Source organism: Monomorium pharaonis, chromosome 11, assembly GCF_013373865.1.
Source record: "Monomorium pharaonis isolate MP-MQ-018 chromosome 11, ASM1337386v2, whole genome shotgun sequence".
NCBI classification, from domain to species: domain Eukaryota; kingdom Metazoa; phylum Arthropoda; class Insecta; order Hymenoptera; family Formicidae; genus Monomorium; species Monomorium pharaonis.
The window spans coordinates 616,309-644,135 of record NC_050477.1 but is presented as its reverse complement, the minus strand read 5'-3'; the positions used below and the strand labels follow the sequence as shown (position 1 = coordinate 644,135).

Genomic DNA, 27,827 nt, shown 5'->3' with positions numbered 1-27,827 from the left:
TGAAAAATATTCTTTCATTTAATCTTTGAAAGATTCGGGAGTCTATTTTTTGAAATTCGCATTTATTTTCTCTTATCTCAAGCTTCATCTTCATTTTCAGTGCTCATCCGACGAAGAAGATGGTCATAAAAAGATTAGTCAAGGACGGTCGACTGGAAATGACCACCGGAGGCTGGGTCATGACTGACGAAGCGACTTCTCACATTTACGCTATGCTGGATCAGCTCATTGAAGGTAAATATTCGAAGAAAGTCACGTACATATTAATCATTTTGAAATATTAAATTAAAAATTATTTTTACATTCACAAATTGTGATTGCTAAACAATCTCTGGAATAAACTTGCAATTGCAAGGAAAGAAGAAATAAATCGATATATAGAAATAAAACTCGAGATTTTTTTCTAGGTTTGTATAAGTGATTTAAATTTTAAATAAATCTGAAGATACTTTTAAAATTATAAAACCTCTAAATTAATTATAATATAAAAATTAACAAAGAAAAATATGAAAAGAAAACAAACCCAAAATGTAGCTTAACAATCGCATTAAACAGTAAAAAATCAAGAATTTCAAAAATTACGTTCAACAAATATGAAAAGTTAAACTAAATTTGAATATCGCTTTTATTGTTCTTAATCATTACGTCGAACGTACTATACAATATATATATATATAGAAAATATCAAATCTAATATCAAATATGACACGAGAATCGCCGAGATACGAACGTAAAATGTAAAACTCGCTGAACTGCAAACCACGATAAAAAAAGGGGCCATAAAAACGGAAACGGTGAAAGTTCCGACATGACGAGGAAGGATATTCTCTTTCTTCCGGCGCTATAAAAATCAGCCGGCGCTTTAAAACACTCTATCGACAACCAAAAGGACGTCGGAATTCCGGCGACCGGTAGATAGCTAGGTAGGATATCCCTGTCGTTTGCTAGCCAAGTGCCGGTCGGCAGGAAGCAATAAGGATCCCCACCGATGCAGTACGCGAAAGGGAGAAGATTCGAGTGGATGGAAAGGATTTCTCCCGTCCTGCTATGCGGCAGGACTACGGGGGAGGAGAAGAAAGAGGGGGAGGAGGAGGAGGAGGGAGAGAGAGTAATAAGGCGGCGGGTGCAAGCGGGTTTCTCAACGGAAAATTGCTCTCTGCCACGTCGTCGACGTCGTCGTCTCCTTCGTCCTCTCGGAGCCGTCTGATTACGAGCCTCACCCTCCTCTTCTCCGCCCCGTTCCTCTTTCTCGCAATGAAGGGAAAAGGATCCTTCTCGCTCTCGCTCGGTTTAATGTTACCGCGAAGGATTTTACCGCCCTCGTGGAAATTTCAGTTGGCGTTGATTACCTTTCCACGGGTCTCGCTCCCGCGTGCTGTATCGCCAGGATATCACGACGTGAAACGATTCTCTCTCTCTCTCTCTCTCTCTCTTTCCCCCCCTCTCTCTCGTACGGGGGAGAGGGATGGTAATAACTATTATCGTACGTATGTCGCATAGCTGCGGTAGGATTATTCCTAATGTTTGCCGGGTGTGTACCACGTGTGCCCGTTCTCCCTTCGAATATAGTGCAGTCGGGTCAGGCGTACCGTGACCTGATGCAACATAGAATACGTTGGCGGTCTCGTGGGTAGTTTCACGTCGGAGGTTCAATATGAGAAAAGGTTGTAAGAGCACCGAAAAGAATAGCTCTCGGAGAGAATTACTCTCGTACGATTATTAAAATGCAAGTCGAGCGGAAAGAAAGACTGGTCGATTTAATTTCGCGTATCTCAATTATTCGACGGATTGAATTCGGCATTGCAGAAATAGAAATTAATGTATCTAGCGACGATCATGCACAAAAAACAGAAATATAAGCAGCATATTGAATTTTTGTAACGCTATTGTTTATAAAATGTCTGTCTAAAAAAGACCGATATAATTTTCCAAGATTATAATTTTCTAAAAAAGATAGCTGTTGAGCTTTTCCTCAGAGAAACATGATTATTTTGATGATATGATAAAATATATATTTAATATTTTTATTTTTTAGAAAAAGTCATAATAAATTGCTTAACATGTTTCGTCCGTTTATTTAATAATTTTCCGATTTCTCCTTTCTTTTTTTTAGAAAATATTGATTTAATCTGTTCACATAATTGTTTTAGATATTAATTATTGAACAATCAGTAATCTATACAATATATAATTAATGACTTTTAACTAAGATTCAATAATCCTAGATGTTTATGCATAAACTAATTTCATGCACTAAACTTCATGCACTAATTTTTATGCAAAAAATAATTTCATATACGACGATAGTGTTAAAAAATGTTCGATAAATTGGGATATTTTCATGTAATTTTGTGAAACGACGTCGGCCACCCGGGCAACATGGAAATCCGAGTTTTAATTGTCACCTCCCTCCGCGTCGGATTCAGAAAACACATTACCGCCACCGCGCATCTCTTACCTCCGAACGATCCAAGCCAAACCGCGTTTGCGCGCATGCACAGCGCGCGACGCGGAAATTTCCGCGAGCAACGTACGATCATTAACGGCGGATGAAGGGAACGCGACAACAAAACGTACAGCATGTCATGACCGGTTTCCACACGTGCGAAACGCGTGTACAAGCAAGCACAAGGGTTGAGGACGCCGACGAGGGTCCTCGAGTCGCGCGCACGTTCGCCTGTACTCGCTCGAATAATGCATTCGCTCGCTTTCGTGTGTTCGCGCGTCCGCGCGAAATAATTGTCGCCGCGCTTGCTGCGGGTAACAGCTTGGTTTTGCGCTGGCCGGCGCAAAAACCGAACGAATTTCTCTATTGTACGCGCGACGGCGCGGGCGGTCCTCTTTTCCGCGTGCACGCTAATATGTATGTCCGGGCTTTGTGCGGCTGTTTAGTGCCACCTCCCCCCCCCCCTTCGTAACGCGTAACGAGGAGAACGCGGAACAATTTTCTTTTATCTCCGCATTAAACTCGACGTAGCCCAGCGCGAAATTTTTCGTAACAAATATGAACGCTGCTTCAGCCCTCGGTGTACCTCGGGGATGCATTTATCTTTGAGGTATTGTTCCCCGTATTCGCAATCGTATTCGTAATCGCAAAAAAAAATTATATACATATATCCAACGCAATAAAATAAATACAGCGTGATATTCTGTCGCAGGGTGAAACGTCTCTGTAAAAGAACGGGACTTGAGCTTGTGTAAGCGAGTGACTCTAATAAAAGTCACAGTTCATGTTATTGTAGAATGAAAACTGAGCCTGTACAATTTTCAAGTGATTTTTCGTTCCGCGAGATTTAGAAAGGTCTATACATCAGAAAATACGAAAATGTCAAATTACACCGCGTGTATTTTCCTTAGATCAGTTTTATCGCATCGATTTCGTGCCTCAGAGATTTATACATCTATTATAAATCTAGAATAAAATACTGTGAATTGCATCGATAATTCAATAACTCGGTTCCTCATCTCGCGATGACGTTTGCAAAGTGGATTATCGAGTTAAGACCAAAGGTGAGCACACAGTGCACGAATTATAATACAATGTCCAATATCGCGACGCGGGGGAAACGCGCGTTGGTCTCTCAATGGTGATTTCGCTTGGGCCGCGAGCATTTGCGATTTTCCCGGTGGCGCTGGCATTAAATTGAAATAATGCCACACAGGTGTATTAACTCCTAATTATTAGGTCACTGAATATGTATGGCGCGACGCGCGTTCGCGCCTAGAACGTTAAATTGCCAAGTTCGGAGCGGCCGCCGTTAACGACTGTCGCGCTAAACTGCCGGGCCGCCGCGTTGCTGGATATCCGATATATCGTGCACGCGTGTACTTTACTCACGTTACACCAAATCGAGCACCGCATCGGCGCAAATATTCGGCGCCGACATTCGCGATTGCGTAGACGGTGTCCCCTTTCACCCTCTGCCATCCCTTCCCGCGCCTGTAAACACCAGCCCTGCTATCGTCGATTTGCCGCGAGTGTGCATAAACCAAACATAAATCGCGCGCATTAATTAATCGAAAATGCAAACAAACAGCGCGCGCTCGTGCGCGCGATTACGATTAATGTATTAACGTAACTGCCATTATTTATATATCGCGAATCGATGATTGCGATTTCTTCGAATTTGAGAGACTATTCGATGACGTCAATTTTTTTTTTCAAGTTCGATATCTTTGTTAATGCAATTCAATATTACAATTACAAACGTCGCTGATTTTCGATCTCATCGAAAATTCATTTTCGATGTTGAGGAAATGAAAAATTCGCCTGGTATAATGATGCCGAATAATGCGCGTTGAATAATTCTTAGAAAAAAATGTGGTACAAAAATATGAAACGTCAGGTTTGAAAAATTAAAAATAAAAATTTCATAATTAGAAAAAATATGTAATGTATATTTTTAAAATATTTTATAAAATATAAAATAATTCCAGTAGAAATGTAACGTACGTCACGATATTTCTTACAAATTTATATGCATTATGCAACACTGTACTTGCTGTAGATATTTCTTTTTTAAAAAAAATTTGTAACATATTTTGTACATATGCACATAATGCACAACATTTCTAGAATTATATACAACCAAGATAAATTGTTTATATTGAAAATAATACATAAATTACAATAAAGAGACCATGAATGCCGTCGACGAGATTTTCTAATTATATCCAAAGCATTGTTCCGTCTTATAAAGTTGCGTCTTTGAGTGTCCGGTTCTCGCCTGGGCCGGTGTCACATTAAATCCCATTTCTCGCCTTCCTCTCGTCCAGAAAATTAATCTCCGCGAGCGGGCATTCAGGCGATGCTTCGAAGAGATAGCCGCCTACCTACGTCTTAGACTCCCGTTTCCTCGCTCGAGTTTCACGGCGCGCGAACAAAGGGGCGATCTTTTAATAAACGACGGCCAAGTATTAAACGTAATCCCCGCGCGAATGACGATAATATCGAAGCGAAAAACGACGGCCGTCCCCTCAGAACCGCGCGGCTCTCTTGCGTACTGATCACCATCCCTCCTTCGCCTTCTTTTTTTCTTTCTCAAGACAGGCTTCTGAAGATTCACCGCACATGTCGCCCTGGATAAAAGCGTTTACGTTGTGTCGTATTCCGAAAGCTTCATATTTCTCCCTGGGCCCGGCATTCTGTTTCCGCATTCTGTTTCGCTTCGTCCTCGAGTGCACGCGCATGCAGAGGGTAGAGTACCGTAATGTTGGTCTTAATACGTCCCTTAATGCGGGGAGAGAGTCTTAATACGTCCCGAGAAATTTGTAATAGAAGGATGTCCTCGTCGTCGTCCGGAGGAGAGATTACCGTAGATCGTCCCCGGAGACGCACGCCGAGATTAACAAACGACCGTCACGACGGCGAATTGATTTTCATCGCCGACGAAACGGTTCTTTTCTCGATCGAGCGGCGAGCATTCGTCTAATGGCCGCGGGATCCGCCGTGTATATACGGATTGATATTTGCATCGAAATAGCGCGCGCGACACAACATATCCCAGGCGCGGTATCTCGTGACTGTTCTATTTTCTCGAATTCCGAAATCCGCCAATTTCCGGAAATCCACCCGGTGCGAGTCCCCCGTGATCCCACGATGCATGCGACACGTCACGTTGCGCGGTGGTGCGCTGTGCCCGGAGTTCAGCTTGCGCGGTTGTTTTTCCGGTGTAGCAACTAACGCGTCTGTTTGAAGAAAACCGCCTGCAACCAGCGAGAGGGACAATTTTGCATGAGGGACGTGATTTTCTACCAGCAAAAAGTTTTTTCTTTTTCTTTTTTTTTTTTGAATATCGAATGTATTCGTTATTGAACGTAAATGTAATTTCGAGTGTAATTCGTCGAGGGGGGAATCCCGCGGTTTGGACAGATACCTCTCCCAGAAGGATATTCAAAAATTGCAAGTTTCGCCTCTGCTGACGCAGCCGCTGAACGCGGAAGTTATTGCGGCCGCGTCGTTGTTATTATTGTGAAACAGGCTATTGTTCCACGGGGCTACTACAGAATAGTTACGGTTATGGCCCTCGACTAGACGGAGAGAGCACTTTGGCCGAGAGAGCAGCTAGTTACAGGCGTTTTCGTCGCCGGGCGCGCCTCGCCTCGTAACCGCTCGCGGAACGATCGTGAAAATTTCCGTCGTTAAAAAGATAGAGCCCTTATTTCGCCGCTCGAGACGAGCGGTATACGGCAATAAACGCCGGCGCGCTTATTTCGCGAGAGTCGGCAGCGAGTCACGTTTCTAAACAACGTTCAATTACGATGAATATTGTACATTAACTAACTCCGACGTAGCGATTTGACGAGCTTGCAACACGTGCCGTGCATGATTAAAATTTAATTCGGTTAGAGTTTTCCAAATTGGCCGTATCATGCTTAAAGTAAACGAGACTCGGACTTTCACGAGTTTATTTATTTTTTTTTTTTAGCAAAAAATGTCGAGGAAGATAATATTTGTATATTTTTAAAATTATATTTTTGTTACGCAAAAAGGAAAATCGTACGGGTGAACGCACTGTTTCGGTTTTGTGTTGACAGATATAATAGGGAACGGACGCGACAGATGTGACGTGAAGAAAAAGTTTTTACGCAAAAATGTTTTAAAGTGAAAAGTTAAGGTTTGCGTTTTAAAAACCGCACATGAAAAACTCCACACTGCGGGGAAAATTATCACGCGAGGCACAATGCGGGCGCATTATGTGTCAGATTAAAGACTTTTCAGATGCACAAACCTGAGGATAACAATGTGAGCAAATTTGCGAAAAATATCGGGACAAAAAGAAGAACGTCGGGAAAAGAAGATTTGGAGGGGGGAGAGGGTTGAAGGGAGAAGATCTAAGAATAAAGTGACGTAGGCGCGGGTTGAAACAGAGGAGCTAAGATAATAGGCGGAAAATGGGCGGCATTTGAGGGAGGGTGATTATCTAAGCGGAAAAAAGCGGGGAGACGTGCGTTACACGCGGAAAGGAAAACGACGTACGCTTGGAGGATCACAGCGAAAAAAGAGAGAAAGGGATAGAGAGAGAGAGAGAGAGAAGGAAACAGAGGGCGAAAAGTAGGCTAACGAGATCCTGCGGTGGTCGGAAGACAATGGTACTTTCCCGTTCTTTTTCCCACCCTCTCTCGCTACTGTTCGTTCAATTTTTTTTCCAACGCCTTCCTTGCTTTCGCCTCGCCTCCCACGCGGGGGACGGGAGGGGCGAGGGAGATGAACCAAGGCGCCAGGAAAGGGGCCGTAATTAGATCCTCGAGTGTTGATCGCAATTGCAGTTTACTCCGACGAGATGAGAACGCAGAACGCTTCTCGGAAGTGCAAGACGAGCGGATGTTGCGTACAAAGTGTTACTGCATTTACGGCTCTAACTTTCGTCTCTTGCGTCGATTCAGCGATAAATACATTTACTTAGAGTTCACTTGAAGCAAAAATGAAAATTACGTTTGACACTTAATGTACGCAACAAACGAACGATTAAGAATGCAACACGTACATTTCAGTGCGTGTCATTAATACGTGAGTCGCTGTTAGGCGAGATAAAGATAAAATAAATAAGCGAGAAGTTGAAATACAAAAGAAAAAGATCTTAATAATGTATTTGTGTAAAAAAAAAACCACGATACGCTAAGCTTGCAATATGTATGCGATGGGAATATCGGAAGAGAGTACGGTTTCTTTCGTCCGTTTCTGCCCGGTGCATTCGGAATTGCACTTTTCCTTCCGCTTGATTAAATCCGATCGAGCGAGATCGGCAGCGACAAGCTTGCCGTCGTGTAAGAGTCGCGTGCAATACACACACACACATATACACACAAAAGGTTACAGCGACGGGAACTTTTCGAGCCATAAGTATTTCGCTCGAGAATTGCCACTGAGAAGACCGGCGAGGTCTTATTTCGGAATCGAGAGATCCCCGAGAGAAGAGCGACCGGTTGCAGTTGCATCGGAAGAGCGCGGGAAGATCGGATCGGAGACTAGAAAAGAAGGAGAGACAAGACAATCCCGCGAGAGTTTGGACGACGCGTTTGATTGCTCTGAACTCTGTTCGAAACACGCCAGTGCCCCTGGAAATTTGAAAGAGAAAGAAGGAGAAAGAGAGAGAGAGAGAGAGAGAGCTTTGAGCGTATAGAGAATGTTTCGAAATAAGCCGGCAGACTTCGAAATATATTTTGATACCAGTTGCATTTTTATTAGTTGCAGTTAGGTTTATACAATTTAAAGTAAATCATTCTCGTGTTAAAGTAAATCATCGACGTATATATTTAGGCGTAACTCTATTTCAAAGAAAATTTCTTTCAGAAAAATGTTATACAAATTGCAAATGATTAATTTAGTTAATTGAGTTCGATCGAGTTGAGTAAAATTAATAATACTGACCTCGATTTAGAGAGTCTATATAATCCTTAGTGTATTAATTACTACAAGACAGTGAACAGCCCATTGATGATCATCACAGTTATAAGTATAGCACTGCAAATCAGTAAGATTTCAGATTTAGAGGGAACGTACGTATGTTTCGTAGGGTCCTAAAAATATGATTCCACCGACGTTTGTTCAGATTACTTACGTGTATATTCAATTAGTGCGCGGGCGGAAATCGACACGGTTAAATTCGATCTCGGCGCTGATTTTATATTCATTTTTATCAGACTAGCCCGCAACCGCGCGGGCATTATGGACGGATCTCCGCACGCAAAATTATGCATTCGGCCACAACTGCATCCCGCAACAAATCGCGGACGTCACGCATGGCGAGCGGGATCGGCATAATTTACGAGGCCGTACGCGAGCGCATCTCATTCCGATCGCACCTGTTCGATCAGAATGGCCGACTGATATACGACCGCGGACCGGCCTGATTCGACGTAAGGACAATGGAGCGATCGTATCATAATGGCGGGGTGTTTGCGATGGAAATCCGTTCCCCCATGAATCATAAACACGACAAATTAATTATCCGCCTGCCTGTCTCATTTCGGATCCGAGCGTCGCCGTCTCCGTCACTCCCCGCGGTTGTATCGTTATTCTAATTTAAATCAGTGCATTCGTTTACCCTAAAAGCGCGCATGCACACGGAAAACGTGCTCAGAGAGATGACGATGTCGATAACTTAAAAAAAAAATTGAAATTACAATTAAAATAAGAAGCTGACAGGAACTTACGTTTCTTAAGCTTATTTGTACGGATTGTCATTTCCAGTCTTTATTTTTTTAACATCACTTTTTCTTATTTTTATTTTTAAATTGCATCTTTATTTATACTTTTTGAGTTTATTGTGTCTCTATTCCTCCCGCCTTGTATGTTTTTTTTTTTTGCGTCGATTGAAACTGCGAAACTAAAAACCAATCGTGAGACTGCAGACATTCGCGGTAAAGCGGGGAATGTTTTCCCCGCAATCGAGACTCGCGTGTTCGATAACAGCGGGAAAACAACGCGACGACGACGACGACGACGGTCCAGATGGCCGTGTTGCAATGTCGACTGTGAATCGCAGAGAGATAAACGCGAGCCATTCCTCCCTCACCTGTAACACGCTGGAGGAACGATAATAACCGGAAGCGCATCGAGACGAGTTCCATTACCGGGCTGTCGCAGAATCCTCTCTCGGTCGTTCTCGTTCGACGATACCGGCGTTGGAAATTAGCTGCAATTAGCGGGGCACACTGCTGCAACGCACATGGGATAATCCTGTAAATACCACTTGACAAGAAAATCCGTTAGTTTTCTCGCTTTGCGGCAAAGCCCGGCGTGCGTTTCAAACGTAAATTATCGCGCGTCTAAAGGTCTGTCGCGCCGTCTGTCTCTAAAATCTCGATCGATACGTCATAATTCTCTGTAGCTTTCAAACGCGCAGAGAAAAATTTATACTTGTTTTTATATACATATTTATAGCAATCTAAAAATAAATTATACGAAATATTTCACATAACTTTTTAAAGTTCGACGTTGCCACACCATGAAATCACTATGCCGAAAAATCATTAAAATTATAGTAGAGTGAGGGTGGTAGGTGGAAGCTGAAATGATGCTGTACCGTTTAACGATGCCGAATTACAGCTAATAAATCTAATCAAAACGAACGTGTCGGTGTAAATCACGCGTTGGGATTCCAGTTGTTGGGATTGCGGTCTGTCGATGCTAATTAATGGCGATTAATGAGCCCGGTCCGGCGAGCTCCGCTGGGAAAAGTGTAAGGATCGTACGAACCGACGTTCGTAGCGGCTTTGGTGATTAGAAACTCGGAACGAGAGCAACAAGTGGCGCACGATGTCTCTCATTATCGGCCAGTTATGGATAGATGGACTTGCCTCTTCTTTGTTTTATGGAGTGTTTGAAAGTTTCACGGCGGCTTATCGCGATACGTCCGATCGGAACTATTAATAATCGACGACGGACACCGAGTGTGCAGGCCTTGCATTATTCACGCCAACCGCCGGTCACGGCTCTTCCACCGGCAATTACATTAGATTGGAATCGCGTCTAGACATTTCAAAACGCAATCCACGTCGGCGTCCGAAGCTTTGAGGTACCTCTAGAAATACCGAAATAAAAATTTCAAAGAAAGAAAAGAACGTTTTTTTAAATATATATCTTTTTTTTTTACAATAATGAAAAGCACGAGTTCTCTTTTCTAATTTCCATTCTGTTCGTTGATCTAGATCGCGAAGAGAATTTGCGGGAAAAAAATTTAATAAAAAAAAATACCGCTTCCTTCAAGCGTTTCGTGATAAAGTCGACATTTGAAATTCCACCGGCATCAAGTTGGAGCCAAAAAATTAGCACGTTGATTTACTCCGTGCAGCATATACCCCGTATCTCACGTGGCATCTCGACATGCTGCACTTTCCCACTTGCACGTTCTATCTCGGAGCACTGGAACGTGACTGTAGCTTTTTCGTAAGTTCTTCTTCCTCATTCCTTCCTTCTGATCGTAAAAACTTGAGATGTGCGAAAAGAAATATCTTAATAATATACTCTTCATTTTTTCTAAAATTTTACGTATTACATATTATTATTTAGTTCGCACAATTACATTTCTTGATCATGGTTTGACAAGCTTTTCTCTCGAAAGGATTTAAGTTTTTACTTCGTATAATAAAATTATTTCCTGTTTTTGTTCCACTTTTTTAATTTTTTTTTTCGACGAATATTTGTCTTCCTCTTCTAAAACAACGGTCTGAAACAAGATAGACTGGACTTCCTCTTAGAAAGTAATCTCCCAATTATTCCATTCGGATCTCTCGCGGGAATGCAGCGGATTCGCACGTGAAAGAAACGCAATCTTTCAGAGAGGGTAGCAACGCGTTGTAACCTGCGATAATTCTGTTAATGCACACATGTCGTGCAGCTCTAACGAGTTATAATCAGTCGAGCACCGGCTGAGTACAGTTTAATGGTTTATTCTCCGCATTAGGCACCCTTCCACTCCCTCTTTCCCTTGGCATCCATATCTGCGTCCTCCTCTCAACTCTTCCATCTCTCCCTCCCTTCTCTCCTCTCTCTCTCTCTCTCTCCTCTCTCTCTCTCTCTCTCTCTCTCTCTCTCTCTCTCTCTCTCTCTCTCTCTCTCTCTCTCTCTCTCTCTCTCTCTGTTTCCCTCCTTCTCTCTCTCGCGATGTCCGGACTTCCACAATAATGCGAGCTCCATCGGCGGGATAGTACGACGAACGCGCAATTTGCGGCCGAGCTCTGGCTTTCTCGAATAATTGATGCAATTTCCGGGTTGCGAGCGAGCTGCGAATGACCTCGAGAATTTGGATTTTAGGTAGATTCACGAGATGTTCACGTCACAAAGTGAACATTAATTTTCGCATACTACGCGAACGGTATTAAATCGCGAACGATGGACTTTTCTAAATAGCCGAATTCCTATCCTCGTGCATACGGTCGTTGAATAATTGCTCATTTTCGGGAAATCTCACTCGAATTCAATTTCACTCGGGTCAAATCGTCAATTAATGAATTTCGACCGAACTTTTCTCAACATTCGAGAGAAATGTTATAATTTTATGAGAAAAATTATTCGATATATTTTAGAAATTATTGGAATCAATGCGAAAGTTTTGGCTTTTTTCGCAGCGAATTACATATTTGAAACGCCAAGAGCTGTTTAACAAATAACAAAGTTGGTATCATTTGAGTTATTTACAGTACCATTTTGTGTTAGTGAAAATGAATCTTAAAAACCTATTTACATACATATGATTATAATGCACGAGTTTCGAAAACAAATAAAATGCTGTAAATACTGCGAAAAGCATTTGTAACGAATTTTAAAAATTCCCAATATTTTTACACCATTTTTGTTCTTTTCCGAAGTTTGTACATCACAATCGCATGCAAACATTCGCTTTTCAAGCTCATTTTGCCGATATATAAAATAATACGGTAAATAACTCATATGGCACATCAAGTTTTGTTTAAACAGTTCTTGGCGTCATTTTTCCAACCATATATAATTCATCGTACAGCTGACGGTGTTGATTCATATTGCAACAAGAGCAGCATCATCCCTTCAAACAGTGCCAAGTATTTGCACTTCCTTAATACTTATTCCTAAAAAATCGTAAAAGTAGATAACGAAATATAATGAAACACGACATACGTAATAAGATATAACATATGAGAGAAAAAAGTTTTGTTTATATAGAGTGACATGTCCGTTGGATTTACAAACCGTACCTTTCGCGTGCCTCGGTGATATCATTCATCGTATTTACGCACTCGTAACAATCATTCATGCGAGATTATGCTAAAAACACCAGCAAAACGATAGTTGACGCTGATAACGTACACGACACCCAAGCTTGTCGCAAATGGACGAGTGTAGAGAGAGAGAGAGTAGTGTACCTCTATTATTCCTATACAACTGTCGTCTAATTACCGCTGACTTTGCGGGCTAATTGTATTATCTTCACCTCCCCCTCCCCCTTCCCCTCGCCGAGCCTATCCGCGCGCTCTCCGCTCGCGTTCCTGCGGGATTAATTTCGCGACTTCGTTCGTCAACCACGCCGTAAGTTTCCGTGTCGTCTGATCCCGCTCGGGCATGATCGACGACGTCTCTTCCTAACGTCAGTGGCGGCGTCGCAAACTTTTTCGACGAGCCCGATGTTTCCCATTCGCTAATGGCGTATTCCTTTAATCGCATTTACCCTAACTCTCTTTATCCAACCGACTGTGGTTTACTATCTGCTTCGCCTTAACTTTAGAGACATTTGCTTTATTATATTTTATACCGTTTCTGTAATTAATTAATAAAATGTATTCGTACAATCAATTAAAAATATTTGTTGGACGCAGACAATACGAACTATGAATTTTATGAATAATTTTAAAAAAAAGTAATATTTACATAATCAAATCTCATTAATAAAAATATTTTCGTTGAACATGGCTTGATTTCACGTCATAATAATGTTCTGACTTTTTAATCGGTGATTTTCCCAACATGTTACTTCATTGACTGACTTTATTATGCTGTTCGTTTGTTTAATATTGCGATATACAGGCAGTCAGTAAATTTACGTTTTCGGTGCGCGTTCATCATAAAGAAGAATTGGAATATTCAGGACACGGAAACAGCGGATTAATCCGCATTATGAATATTTGATCGCATCGCGCAGAACGCGGCAGGATGAACTTTAAAAGGCTCTCGCCAATGCAAATTAATGCATGTAAAAAAAGGTCGGCAGACGCGGCTTTTGCGATACGCGATCCATAATTAAGTTGTAGATTAGTTTTAGTAGATTAAACGAAAATAAACTAAACCCGTATACGCGTATTATATCGAATCCTATTAGCGAACTAAAATTTCTGGTTCGAATGATGAACTACAAGTACAAAGGAAAATAGTGAGAGAAAGACACAAATATCTAATTTGATGTCAAAAAAGTTTGTAACGTCTTTCTACACGTCGTCTGTAAATAATTTTTAAAGTTAATACTATAAAATAAATACTTAATCCTTTTTTTTTTTATTATTAGAGAGAATAGCTGTGATTAGTAACTATAATTAGAACAGTCATACTTTTAAAGTTTTAAACTATTAACTTTCTTTATCGATGTACATTTTAAACGAACTTTGTAGAAGTTTTTGTTTTTAGAGTTTGTAAAAAAACCATCCTCTTCTAAACTTCAGGTCACCAATGGCTGAAAACGAATCTCGACGTGATACCCGAGTCGGGCTGGTCCGTCGATCCGTTCGGCCACGGCGGCACCATACCCTACTTCCTCAGAGCCTCGGGTGCATCCGGCACGGTAATCCAGAGGATACACTACGCGTGGAAGCAGTGGTTCGCCAAAAAGCAGTACGGCGATTTCGTCTGGCGGCAGCCATGGGACCGTGACGGCGCAGCCGACATGCTAACCCACAATCAGCCGTTCGACATATACAACATCAAACATTCGTGCGGACCGCATCCGCACGTCTGCCTCAACTTCGACTTCCGTAAGATACGCGGCGAGTACACTGAGTACTCGGTCCGCGCTGTCGAGATCACGCCCAACAACGTCAAGCAGATGGCCGAGCTGTTGCTGGAGCAGTACGCGAGGACAGGCTCGTTGTTTACTCACAACGTCGTGCTGATGCCACTCGGTGACGATTTCAGGTTCGCATAATTTCGTTTCGAGAAACAGATTCATTTTTTATAATTTTTTAAATCTCATAATCTCTTTTATTTGTTTTCCATAACACTTGTTTCGGTAAAAGAGACACATCTAACCAAAGCTCATGTCGAAAACAGGTTAAATTAGTGAGACGTTTCTTGTCGTCTGATTTCAGATACGACCACGCGATCGAGTGGGATCAACAGTATACCAACTACAAAATCCTGATGGATTACATAAACAGCCGGAAGGACGAGTATAATGCCGAGGTAGTGTTTGGGACGCCGAAGGACTATTTCCGCGAGATACAAAAGCGCGTAAACAAGTTTCCGTCGTTGACGGGCGACTTCTTCGTGTACTCGGACATCTTCAGCGAGGGTAGACCGGCCTATTGGAGTGGCTACTTCACGACCAGACCGTACATGAAGATCCTGGACCGTGAGCTCGAGGCGAATCTCAGATCCGCCGAGATCCTCTACACGATCACGCTAAATCTTGCCAAACAGTCCGGCAAGGATATAAAACTTTACGAGACGCATTTCGAGAAGCTGGTGAAGGCGAGACGTAATCTGGGCCTGTTCCAGCATCACGACGCGATCACCGGCACCTCGAAGTCCTTCGTCATGAAGGATTACGCGTTGAAACTTTTCGAGTCGATTTCGGACACGACGAGCCTGCAAAGCTTCGCTATCCAGTCGCTCGCGGCCACCATCAGCGGCAAGTCGAATTCCGTTTACGTGTTGGCCGAGTCGGACAGAGACAGCTACGAAAAACTGCCGAAGAAGATACCAATCGGCGTGAATGGCCACGAGACTAGGAAGATCGTTCTGTTTAATCCATTGGCGCAACCCAGACAGGAAGTGATCAGTCTCAAAGTCACGTCATACAAAATCAAAGTCCTGGACCCTCAAAAGAACCCTATACCGTATCAGATCGCGCCGGTAATGAACGCCACGAGCATCACGCATGACGTGTACGTACTGCTCTTCGTAGCTGAGCTGAAGCCGCTATCGATCGCTACGTATCACCTGCGGCAGGTCGACAAGGTGCCGCCGGAGGCCATCTCGACGGTGTACTGCAGTCGTTGCGGCAAAGACAACGTCTTTCCCATCAAGCCCATGCAGGTGGGCGACGTGCAGCTCGAGAATCAGCGAATGAAACTGCTGTTTGACGGACAGACAGGTTTCTTGAAACGCGTGACGAAAAAATCCACCGGCAAGATCATGCAGTGCGCCGTGCAGTTCGCCGCGTATCCCTCGGCGCAATTCCACAGCGGTGCCTACCTCTTCATGCCTGACCCGAATCTCCGGGACACCGATAAGGATGTCCTGGAAGCGTACACGCCGCACCAGAAGATCTACATCGTCAGCGGTAGCCTGAGTTCTCGCCTCACCGTCGAGTACGGGAAACTATTGACGCATCACGTGGCCATCTACCATCGCGACGGCGGCCTCGGCGAAGCTATCTACTTGCGCAACATCGTGGACTTTGAGACACCACCGAAGAATCGTGAGACAGAAATGTTCATGCGGTTGCAGACCGACATCTCGAATGGCGACCCTCCCGAGTTCTACACCGATCTGAACGGCCACCAGATGATTAAGCGTACCAAGATCGAGCGCATCGGCATCGAGGGCAACTATTTTCCCATCACGACCATGGCCTACATCGAGGATTCGAATCACCGACTAACGCTCCTGGTGAACCATTGCCAGGGTGCGGCCAGCTATCAGCCCGGTTGGCTGGAGGTAATGCTGGATCGCAGGACTCTATATGATGATTCGCGAGGCATGGGCGAAGGTTTACTCGACAATCGACGGACCGTCATCAAGCACTGGTTGCTACTTGAAGATATCAGCGGCGAGAAAGACAAATATTCGAGGCCGTCGCTGTTCGCCAATCACCTGAGCAACACTCTTAATTATCCAGTAAATATCTTTGTGGTGGACGGCAGCGAGCAGGAAGTCACGATGGCACCGGAAGTCCGACTGCTGAGTCAGAGTTTCCCGTGCGACCTACACCTGCTCAACTTGCGCACTAACCACGATCAGAAGCTGCCACACTTTCCAGTGAACAGCGCGCTCATGGTGCTGCACCGGCAGGGCTACAGCTGCTCCGTGGGCATCGACGTGGCATTGAAGCACTGTCCGCTCACCGAGAGACTCGCGCAGGGAACCGCGTTCTACAAGCTCGACAAGGTCAACGTCACGAAGACGTCGTTGACCGGCACAAAGCCGGGCGCCCGCCTGAAAGACGGTTTCCAGGAGATCGGTCTACAACCGATGCAAGTCGAAACGTATAACGTGAACTTCGTGCAATGATCTTAAGCCATAAACCGATCGACTGTCGGTCTCGATGTGTTCACGTTGATCGGTTAAAATTTCGAGAATATACACAGGCGTCTTGCCCCTTCCAAATGACACTGCCGTATATTAATCGTATTGAATACTACCTCTTTGACTCTTCGTGTAACGCGCGACGTTGTTGGCAGTGAAGAACGGAACTTTGCGGAAGCGATGCAGAAGCGAAGGTAAATCAATAATTTCTCGCGGGATAATACACGGGACAAAAAAAAGTGACAAATAATGTTGACCACTCTAGGACAATTAATATAAACGTTTTAAACAATTTAAAATAAAAATCAGCAGGAATCGCTTATTGTCGCCAGTCATTAAATCCAAAGGAAGACAAATATGTAGCCAACTGATTGGTCAAATTCTTTTATTTTAATTAAACTATTAAGTTAAAAGATTATGGATAATTGTAACCACTTGAGAAGGACCAAATCCCGTGGTCAAAACGTCGTAATCCTTAATAAAAAAATTTGGCCAGTCAGTCGACTACATATTTGTCTTCCTTTGAATTTAAAATAAACAATTGATTCGTACGATTTAACTAAGATGAATTCTTTCGCGTTAGGAAAAAATTTCAGAAATTTTTAATCAATTTTTATTCTACAGGTATGTAAAAGAGGCACTTTTATTAATTTCTATTGACGCTAATTTCTTGTAACAATGTTTGCTATTGGCCTAGAAATCATGTTGTCATTCATCATTTTCTGTTCCTTTACATCCAATATCTTTCGCTAATTTCATTCAGAGAAAAGGAGAAAAATTTTATATTTAATTCAATAACAGAGATCAAAGATTTATCAATTTCATTGTAAATTTTTGAAGAGTAAATGAATCATGTAAGAACTTTTAACACTATTTCTCGAGTTTAATTGAATTTCGCGAGATGATATTTCGTCGGTTACGTTACATTTTTGCGGAAAATTTTATAAGAAGTGGCAGGTATAAGAATAGTGTGCGTGTAAATATTTCAATCGATGCAACACAATTAATTACTAATCGTGACAAATGTGCAACGTATGCGTGCGCCAATGTACATATTGTTCCTGTATCCTTACGTTTTATTATCAAACGAGAGGTATCGAGAGAGAAGGGGGGAGAAAAAAGGCGAGAGAAGATGTACTACACACGCGGATATATAAATACATTAGTAATTTATTCTAAACAAGAGAGTCTGAAATATCTAATTAATATATGTACATTCGCTGGAACGAGATAATTGGGATCAGATTTATCTCTACCTATTCTACTCATTTAAATTTTAAATAATTCTTCCATAATTTAATACCTTTATCGCTGGAATAACTTTGACTATATTTATAGAAATTTTTTGAATCTCCTAAATCTCTCTTCACCATTAACTTCTTATTATGGAAAAAATTTCTATTTCTAAATTTTCTTATTTATTTTTGAAGACATTTATCATGTTGTTTTTCAAAATAAATAAAATAGTATTTCAAAGTTTCTAATTTTCCACACTTTTTAACAAATGTAGATAAATGAAAAGTGATTTTGCGAGATATAAAAGGGGCCAGCGAATTAGGCCTACAGAGAGGATAAAAGAATTCAAATTGCATATAGTGACTTTTATCTGTTCGTACGGTGATAGACAAACAGACAAACTGACAATTGACAAACTGACCGACAGAAATTTCTTTTACCAAGCGTATAGAGGTATATTTGTATATATTGTATCGTATATATGTATATATTACATATCAGCAGATCGTGTAACTTGCCCTAGACAATTATAGTAGATCCTTGTGATAGCGAAACGATGTAAAGAAAATCTTATACATCTATTTTCGTATGTCAAATATTTTGCTGTCAATCTTCTTCTCTCTCCCTCTCTCTCTCCCTTTCTCTCTCTTTCTCTCTATCTCTCTCTTTCTCTCTCTCTCTCTCTCTCCCCGCGAGTATTGACAGTAAGTGTCTTCTTGTCGACGAGGAGGGACGCGATTCCGGGGGATACTCTCCGCGTATCGTGTAGGCAGTCCGAAAATGTAGTAAAGTGTAATGCATGTAAAATGAACTTGCGTGCCAGACGGCGAGGAAGTTATCTCTCTGGAGATAACGCGAAAGGAGTGAGTCTTCACAAGATACGAAGATACGATTTATTTTTTTTTGTAAATAATTAAATAATTTGACGATAATTCTGCGATAATTATATTAACGATCGACGTGAATCTCGAATCTGTTCCTCCGTTTTTTTTTTCCAACATTCAAGACGTTTATGCGACGTAATGAGAACCTGTTAGATCAGTAATATGAAATACCGTACTTCCGAGCTGTTCTTTGTTATATGATTATGTGAGCGAATGATAAATGTCGCAGACACTTTGCAACGCATTGTGTTCGTCGCATGTTGTTTGTGGTGTTTCCAGCGATCTTCCGCTTCCATGGAGAATCTCGAAGTGTCCCTTTTTGTGGCTGTACCGTCGGTCCGATTTGTACATATTAGATTAATTAATGGAAAGTCGTGCAGCTTCCGCGTGTGAGTGGGCTGTCGCGTTCCTCCGGCGCGAGAAAGGAACCGGGGAGGAACGGGGCGGAAATTAGTTTTCTCCGAGTGGTACAAGAAATATTGTACAGTGCGGTTGCAGCTACTCGTTGCGTACAAGCGGCGAGCAGAACGTTCGTGTCGCTTCTCCGTATACCGGAGACTTGGTAATTATTACGAAGTGGCGTTTTTTAATTCACGCGAAAGACAGATGTTGTCTATGTAAATTTTCTTATTTAAGATTACGGTGCGAATTTACGAACTTTTCGGTGCGGTGGTTTTATACTGCTACGTTATCTCTTAGATATTTTATCGCACGCGTGCAAATTTCTGCTCACAATTCTAATAACGTGACATTCTAATAAACCATTAAACCTTCGAATTCATTCTTTTTCTCAATGAATTGACGCAGTTGTTTTCAGTTAATCGACATGTTTTATCGTCATTGAAGCCGTCGTTGAAACATGTAACAAATTGCGATTAATTGCTTTCTTTTTTTAATAACACACGTTTATATTTATCGCGCCAAATGCTATATTTTTATTAAATAATCCATTTTCGTTCGTTACCAAATGTCAAATTGCCGTTTAATTTCAGTCGACAAATCCTCTATTTCCTGACGACGAATTTTGAACGACGCCCATCGAATTGATTATTAAATAAAAATTCGACATCGATATCGAATAGAGCTTTGTAATACAACATTTTGTGTTACAAAGTTGGTCAAAAGCGGAAACGTCCGTCACAGATACGGCTTGTGATGCCGTCGGGCAATTAAGCTTCGTAAGCATTGGTTATTAAAATTTTTTCGATCGACTTATGGCTCCGATAGATTTCACGGTTCACAGCGCGAACGAATACGGGTTTAACGGTATTGTGTAAATAGAGGATCGTCGATAAAATCGTTAAACCGATAGATCGTAAAGAGTAATGGAAAATTAAAAGTACGGGCGGATGGGTGCACGGGTGAAGTGTAGGAAAGTTATCTCCTTCGCGCTCTCATCACGTTTAATCACATCGGTTGCACATTCGATCTTTGGCCGAAAAAAGGTTTGCAAAAATAACTTCTATTTGTCCCCATATTTATATATTGGCTTGATATAAAACCGTCCTTATTTCGATATAATAATAAATCTAAATTTATCTCTTATTTACATATACTTCTCGAAACTCTGGGATTTTTAATTAGGCGAATTGATAATCGGTATTTCTCTATATTATATTTGATATTATATCATCTGTTTGATATTATTTATTTCGACATTGTTATTTTAATGTGCGCACTAACGACACTGCCCACGATAACATATCCAGTCGTCCGCTCCGTTTAACGTAACGAATCAAAAAAAGAGCCTCAAACAGCGAAATCTCGCCGTGGAGGGATATGGATTCGACTCTCGTTGCTCGAGCATTTTCCACACATTTTCGCGGAAACTGTACTTCTCCGTTTAAGAGCACCGTGAGATCTCTACGTCGAGATTTCTGCAAATGTCGACAAAACGCCCGAAACTATCGAGCAACCAAGTCGCTCGGCGCCAATGACTGTCCCTGTAACGATATTGTAACATACTGTATGTTTTGTGCCGTCGTTAGAGAGAAAAAAAGTGTTCTATATCACAAAGAATAAAGTTATATTATATGTTCACACACACAAACAAACACACACACACACACGTACACACAAATCTGTCGCTCGGACGATTCGCAAAGGGTTCGGCCGCTTGGAATCGCGCGAGCGCGGGACGCGCGAATGGCGATGATTACATACGATATTCCTTATGTTATAATGTAATATTATATTTATTAAATAAAACTAGTAACTGACGTATATTTTGATCAGCCGCGTTGTTCTCTGTGTAACGAGAGTGGCCCCCCTTCGACAAAAGCAGGTAAAAATAATCAAGGTGGTTGAAAGACTCGATAAAATCTTATCTTTCCCCGTATGTCGCATTTCTTTTGCAACTATAATGAGACACTTGAGAAGAGAGCTCGATTATTTTTCTTTCTTTAAATATCATATGATTCTTTTGCAAATTTTGTATCTTTTTCTCACGTTTTTTACATAAATAGCTGTGTATAACGCTTAATAAGAATATTTATAACTTTGTGTGAACACGAATGAATATTTGCGTTTTCTTAATTAATTCTTGTAGATATGTAAAACGCGCCGATTAACGGCTAACGCATAAATATCGATCATTTGTTCTCTTTTCTTCCTAAAAAGTATATTAATAAAAAGGCGAGATATATAATCGCGAAACCAGAGGGAGCATCTGGCCTAAACGTTAATCGATATCGTTACTTGGCACATAATTCTCATTAATGGCGATTATACGGTATTCTTCAATAAGTGCCTCGCCGATGCTGATGTCGCTTGTTGACCGTATAATTGAGTTCACAATAAGACGGAGATTATGCAGACGCAATATCAAGAAAATTGCAAGCAAGATCCCATCGTGCGAAACAGATTAATTTACATATTCCACCCTTGATGACACTTAAGTCTCTCTCTCTCTCTCTCTCTCTCTCTCTCTCTCTCTCTCTCTCTCTCGCCCTCCCCTTCCGCCTCTCAAGTCTGACGTTCTTTGTATATTGCCGATTCAGGTAAAACCGCGAGGAGAGGCCTAGAAGATAGTTAATCTGATTATAAAATTGTAAAGACAGCTTCGCAAAGAGAAGTGCAGAGAGAATGAGAGAAAGGGACGTCGTGAATTTCTCCCCAATGCAATTACATCTTATCCTAACAACTTTATTATCTCATCAAAGATATTTAATGTTATAATGGTGAATTTGATTAATTTTACTTAGTTCATGTATCCTTTATACTCTCTTAACGAATTAATGAAATCTCGTCGGTTTTCAGTGCTAAACTTGTAACTGTGATCGTCAGTAAATATTCACTGCCTTTCAGCGATTAAGAAAGAGAGATGCTCTTACTGAATCAGGGTACTCAATCAGGGAAGTATCCATTTGGAATATGTCTCGAAAATCGATCTCACAGCCTTCGTGTAACTTGACAGCTCGATCATTGTGAATGTCAACGATCACACAGCACACAAAGTCGTTCAATGATATCTCATTAACTGAGTAGCCTTATTGGTTAATAACTGCACATGTACACTCAATAAGGTCTTTGAATGGGGTGCCAATATGAAGACCGCACGATCTCGAGATAAAATAGATAGTTTTCGGAAACAGATTTCGTATTGCCATTAAAAAACCAGTGTATATATCACTGATTGAAATAATTATGACACTAGTATTCGATTGTTCGCTGTCTCATTGAATAATATACTGATTCTGATGAGTAGAGAGTGTAATAAAATAAGAACGAAAAGAGAGAGAAAGAATATACATTCGTTACGTACGTATATCCGGCTTGGATTACGTTTTGTGAGATTACATTTTCGGAGGAAGAATGGAAAGAGGAGCCCCCATTGTGTGCCCGAGATATTCGTACCGCTTCGAATCTCAGGCTCTCGGTAGGGGAGGTAGGATCAAAAGCTGCGCTAATTTCTAAAGCGCACGATGGAGTACGGACGGACGGATGGATTTTGGTTTTTCTTTGCACGATGATTCGGCTCGACGTAGGCGAAAAAATGGGATTCCCGCCGTCCAGGCCCCGGACAGCTGGAATGAACATCGCGCGCTCGCGCGTGCCTTCGTTATACAAGTTTTAATTACAATCGATTCAATTTCCTTCTACGCCGAGGACGGCGGAGTTTTCATTCGCCCGCCAATCGAGATACTTCGTCAGCTCGTTCTCGTGAACCTGACACTCGTAATACCCCGTTTACCGTCCCCGTAAATCCGGCGCGCGCGGCCTTTTCGCCGTTTCGATGATGGCTCGTTGACGCCACGGTTGAAAAGTCTGTTACTCTTTCCTTATTCTTCTTTCTTTCTTTTTTTTTTTTTTACAAAAGTAATCGCTCGATAAGTCGCAAAGTAAAAGCCGGGAGGGATTTCTAGGAGGACGTCATTTAATCGCAGAGAATTCCATTAATTCTCCCCCTGCACAGGGGGAGAAATTTATCAAATTCTACGTCACGTATTTTTGAAGCAAAAAGTCACGGGAGCATATTATAATGTCTCTCCGATCGCTTACTTTTCTCGATGATATAAAGTTGTATTAGTTAAAAAAAAAAAAAGATAAGACAGCATTTTTACTTCGAAGCGATAAAGATTCTTTTCTCCAGAAAAATTTTCACGATTCGGGACGCAGAGAACTCGCGCGTCTCTGAGAGTTAATGAATAATTTGCATTTTTTTACTGCAAAATTATACGCGCGCTATAGATGATATTGTACTATCGCGCGAAATCGGGAAAGATCGCAGAATTTATTCAAAGATATTCAAAGGAAAACGCCAGCGATTTTCCTCGCCGAGATTGACTGTGGCAAGAAAAGCTCGGTGGGACGAGCGTCGCTTAGCCGTCGCTTATGAATATTTATAAATCTTAACCCGCCGTTATACATAAGTCACGCGAATCGATCGAAAACTTTTTTTTTTTTCAGGAGATTGCTTTCTCAATGAAACTCGCAGTCTTTCTCGCGACAGGCAATCATAACGTAATAATAACTCCTTTCGATTAATCGAAATCAAATAACAAGCGCTATTATTGAGCAATACTTACACAATTGAAATTTCCAATGAAATCTGCACGAGTGAAGAACAGTCTAAGTACATTGAAAAAAAGAACTTTCAAAATTGCATTAGTAGAAAATAAAGATGTAAGCAATAACAAATGAGACTGGCATCAACAAATATGAACAACGTGATTAAGCAGACTAATAGAGGAAGCATCCTAGAATTAAACACCATCGGAATTAAGACTTCAGGTGTGCAAAAATAAATACCTCAGAAATGAGACTAAACTACGGTGTGTTCTCACGTTCTCATTAAAAGGAAAACCGAGTCGCCGCAAGTCGCCGGAATATATGAAGCTCACGTGGATTGTATTGCCACCACGTGTACCGCCTTTTCTTGCCAGGTCTCTCTGACGTCTTCAGCTAATTAGAGTGAGGACACAATCCGGGGACGCACGCCGCGGGATAATCGAGAATCTCGTTAGGAACCGCGAAGAAACGAAGGCAGGGTTTCCATCCGGCATCCATAAACGTCGCGCCTGATGGGCGCAGATAGGTGAGCGTCATCGGGATGAAAGCGTCGGCCCTTTCTGTGTCGTCGTCGTCGTCGTCGTAGCTGATATCACCCTATGATTCCGTTAGTCACCCATCCGCGTGGCGTACTGTTAATTTATATGGAAATATAAGCAGTCTCGCGGATTATAAGCAGCCGCGGCTGCTCCTTGCCGCGCGCGGCGTCTTGCAGCAAATTATTCCGACCGGTGTCGCGTCCTACGTCGAGGAACAACGGGGTGAGATTATTCACCGCCACCTTCTCGGTAATATTAATAATTAGCGGTATTGCGGGCCATTCAAACAACCGGCGAAATCACTTTGCACTTTGATCGAAAACTCGATAAAAGGAAGTATTATTCATACAATTTTGGAGAGCAGAGTTTTTTCTGCTTTTTTCTCGTCTTAAAAATTACTGAAAAAATTACACTTTAGAAATAAAATATTATTAAATCGTTAAGTATTATTATTATTATAAGTATTATTATTAAACCATTAACTCGGTCTTAATCAAAATTTATAGATTAGTATTTACAGATAAAAAGAGTTGTCCTTTTCAATTATTCTACAAAAAAATTGGCAAAATTGGTGAATATTTGTCGGTAAAAAGACAGAGGTCTTTTTTTATCTTCACCTTCAATCTTTTTTTAGATATCTCACTTTATCATCGATTCGATTTTTGAGGAGAGCGGTTCTTTTCAGGATCCAGGATTAAGAAAAAAAGCTTTTTCCATTTTTTTTTTATTTTCAGCGTTTTACTTTTGATATTTTGATCTGACTATTTGCAAACTGTTTCACCCTCGGAATACACAGTTTATTAATATGTCGAACTGTGTACGTGTATGTGTGCGTGAGTTAATTATCGTGCCTCGCCACGTTTGTCAAAGCACGAAGGATCTTTGCGCGTTGCAAAAGCGAGTATGATTTGACTCGACGTCAAAGCCGAAAGATAGCGTTAATACCGGTCGGTTGTCGTGTACACAGCGCGCAGGGGTGAGAGGACGATGGTGGCGGGGATGGTTTTAATAAATGCTCATCTCGAGAGAAACTTTTCTCGTCTTTCCCGCGCGCAGAGGGATATCGCTTTTCTTCTCCTCCGCTAGATGAAAATCCGTCTCTCTGCTCCGGCAGCGACGACTTGGGTTTCATCAATTACGACGGACGACAAAGTAGACGACGCGTGCGCCTCTAAGCGTCCGTGAACGTCTATAAGGATAGCGTCGCCGGGAGATGTCTGCAGGATGGAGAATTTGTTCAGGAGAATAATAGCTTCGAGATATCCTATGAATTTTCAGGTGGGAAATAAAGAAAGAACTCGTATCAATTATAATCTTAATGAATATCTTGGGCAGCAGTGCGTAATTCAATATGTTCCTCATATTTTTCTTTATATCATATTTACAACGTGGCTTTTTTTTTTGTTTTCGGGATAGGCGTGAAACTTAAACTTAAAACGACGAGTCGTTTCTGTTTCGCTAACCGAATAGCGAAGCGACAAAGTCTAAGCACGAGGAAGTTATATTGAAAAAGTTCATCGCTGGCGTTCGTCCAAGTACTCTGCGGGAAAAAAACAGAGATTATTTCGCGCCTAAAGCAACACATTAATAGAATCGATATTAACGCCAAATAGGAATTAATCTCTTGTTCGCACAGAATAATGCAAAACTTCCAAAATTGCCGCGCGTATATTCGGATACTGAAATTCAATAGTTTCATTCAGCCTCTCGTGTAAACAAGCTTCCCGTGTGTTTGTATAAAATGTGATTTCAAATTTAATTCTAATTAGATTCGCACGCGCAGGCGAACGCGTAATCGGAGCTCGGATTGTATATCCGTAATTTGTGTGTTAATTTATAGTTTACGAGTCGACCGACTCTCTCTCTGTTTTGAGAAATTAATTAATAATAATTAATTAAGTCGTTCATATAATATTAGAGATAAATTACGCAGCGCATTTATTATAATGCCGCGGACGGCTCGAGCCACGTACAGGATATTTCGTAATATCCAGTCTAATCGGAGTACTCCAAGTTTAATCTCGATGTTTCCGAATACGGGCGGATGTCTGTCGGTGAGGAGGGAGGGGAGGGAGAAGAAAAACGCGGGGACCTATGACGACGACGACGACGATGACTTGCTCGGTGGAGGGAGAGAGAGAAAGAGAGAGAGAGAGAGAGAGAGAGAGAGAGAGAGAGAGAGAGAGAGAGAGAGACGCGGAAAGAGGAACGCGAGAAGCGAGCTTGTTTACCAATAATAAGGTTCAAGCCGGCGCGAGGGAAGACGAAGCGTCTTTTCTCGCGGACTGGATGGATGAATAGAAACTCGAGAAACGCGAACTCCGCGCCGAGCGTAGCAACCAACCGTTGCCGTCCGCATACGAGACATATTGTCCCGGGGATGATCGCGAGGCTGAAGGGGTTGGATGTGAGCGAATGAAGCGGGAGTACGAAACGGCCGGCTATTCTCGAAGCCCATGGCATATTTCGCATAGCGATACGAGCGGATTTCCTCACAGACGACGTCTGCTTTTCCCGCGAGCGTGTCAATGCCTCTCCCTTCCCCTCTCTCCCCCTTCGATTCTTCAACACATGTTTACGTAATATAAATCTTGTCTTAATTGTTGTTTTAGTGGCAAATTATCAGATATAAATTCGTCGACAATTTTCAAGTTCGATCATCGTTACTTTTTAAAAGCATGGAAGATGATAATAATAATGTCCGTCGTTCCACTCGTCTCGAAAGTTGACTTCGTGATATGTTGAATTTGATTTTTCCTGTGGTTAGAATTTTATTACTCGAAAAAGATTCAGCCTCGCAGTTAATTAACGTCTCTCCGACTGTACAGTCGGATTAGATGAAAGTTGCTAACGTGGACGGGACGCGTGTCGTGAGAATTCCGCTCTAAACTTTCCTCCCGTTTCTGACGTTAAGGGATACGTCCAGGATACGTGCGAGCCCTTAGGATATCTTAAGAAACGGAGAGGTACAACTTTAAACGTCATAAGCTCCACAAGGTAGAGAGCTCGCGGACTCTTTAATACACGGGAAATTGAAAATGTACTCTAACGCGACGTCGTTTACATGGAGACGGCAGATTTTCCTTCGTCCCTCCCTCCCTCTCTATCTCCTTTCCCCTTTCTGTCGCGCCCCGTAGAATTCCGAAGATCTTGGCGAGAAGCAGCAGCAGCAGCAGCAGCGTCATTTATATCCGAGGGACTGGTACCTTCGGTCCGTCTTGCCGG

The 27,827-nt window shown here is 41.9% G+C and overlaps 1 protein-coding gene across 3 annotated transcripts in view; it reads left to right on the top strand.

The window, feature by feature from the left end:
* LOC105838363 (alpha-mannosidase 2) overlaps positions 1 to 21,284 on the top strand; it is a 140,886-nt gene extending 119,602 nt beyond the window's left edge. For 2 of the 3 annotated variants that reach the window (XM_012683880.3, XM_012683879.3), the window contains exons 5-7: positions 101 to 234; positions 14,131 to 14,599; positions 14,773 to 21,284. In XM_012683880.3, the coding sequence (XP_012539334.1) occupies positions 101 to 234; positions 14,131 to 14,599; positions 14,773 to 16,918 (2,749 nt within the window). In that variant the 3' untranslated portion in view covers positions 16,919 to 21,284. The remainder of the gene's footprint in view (positions 1 to 100; positions 235 to 14,130; positions 14,600 to 14,772) is intronic. The other variant, XM_036293904.1, reaches the window with a different exon arrangement.
* Positions 21,285 to 27,827: the final 6,543 nt, after the last annotated feature.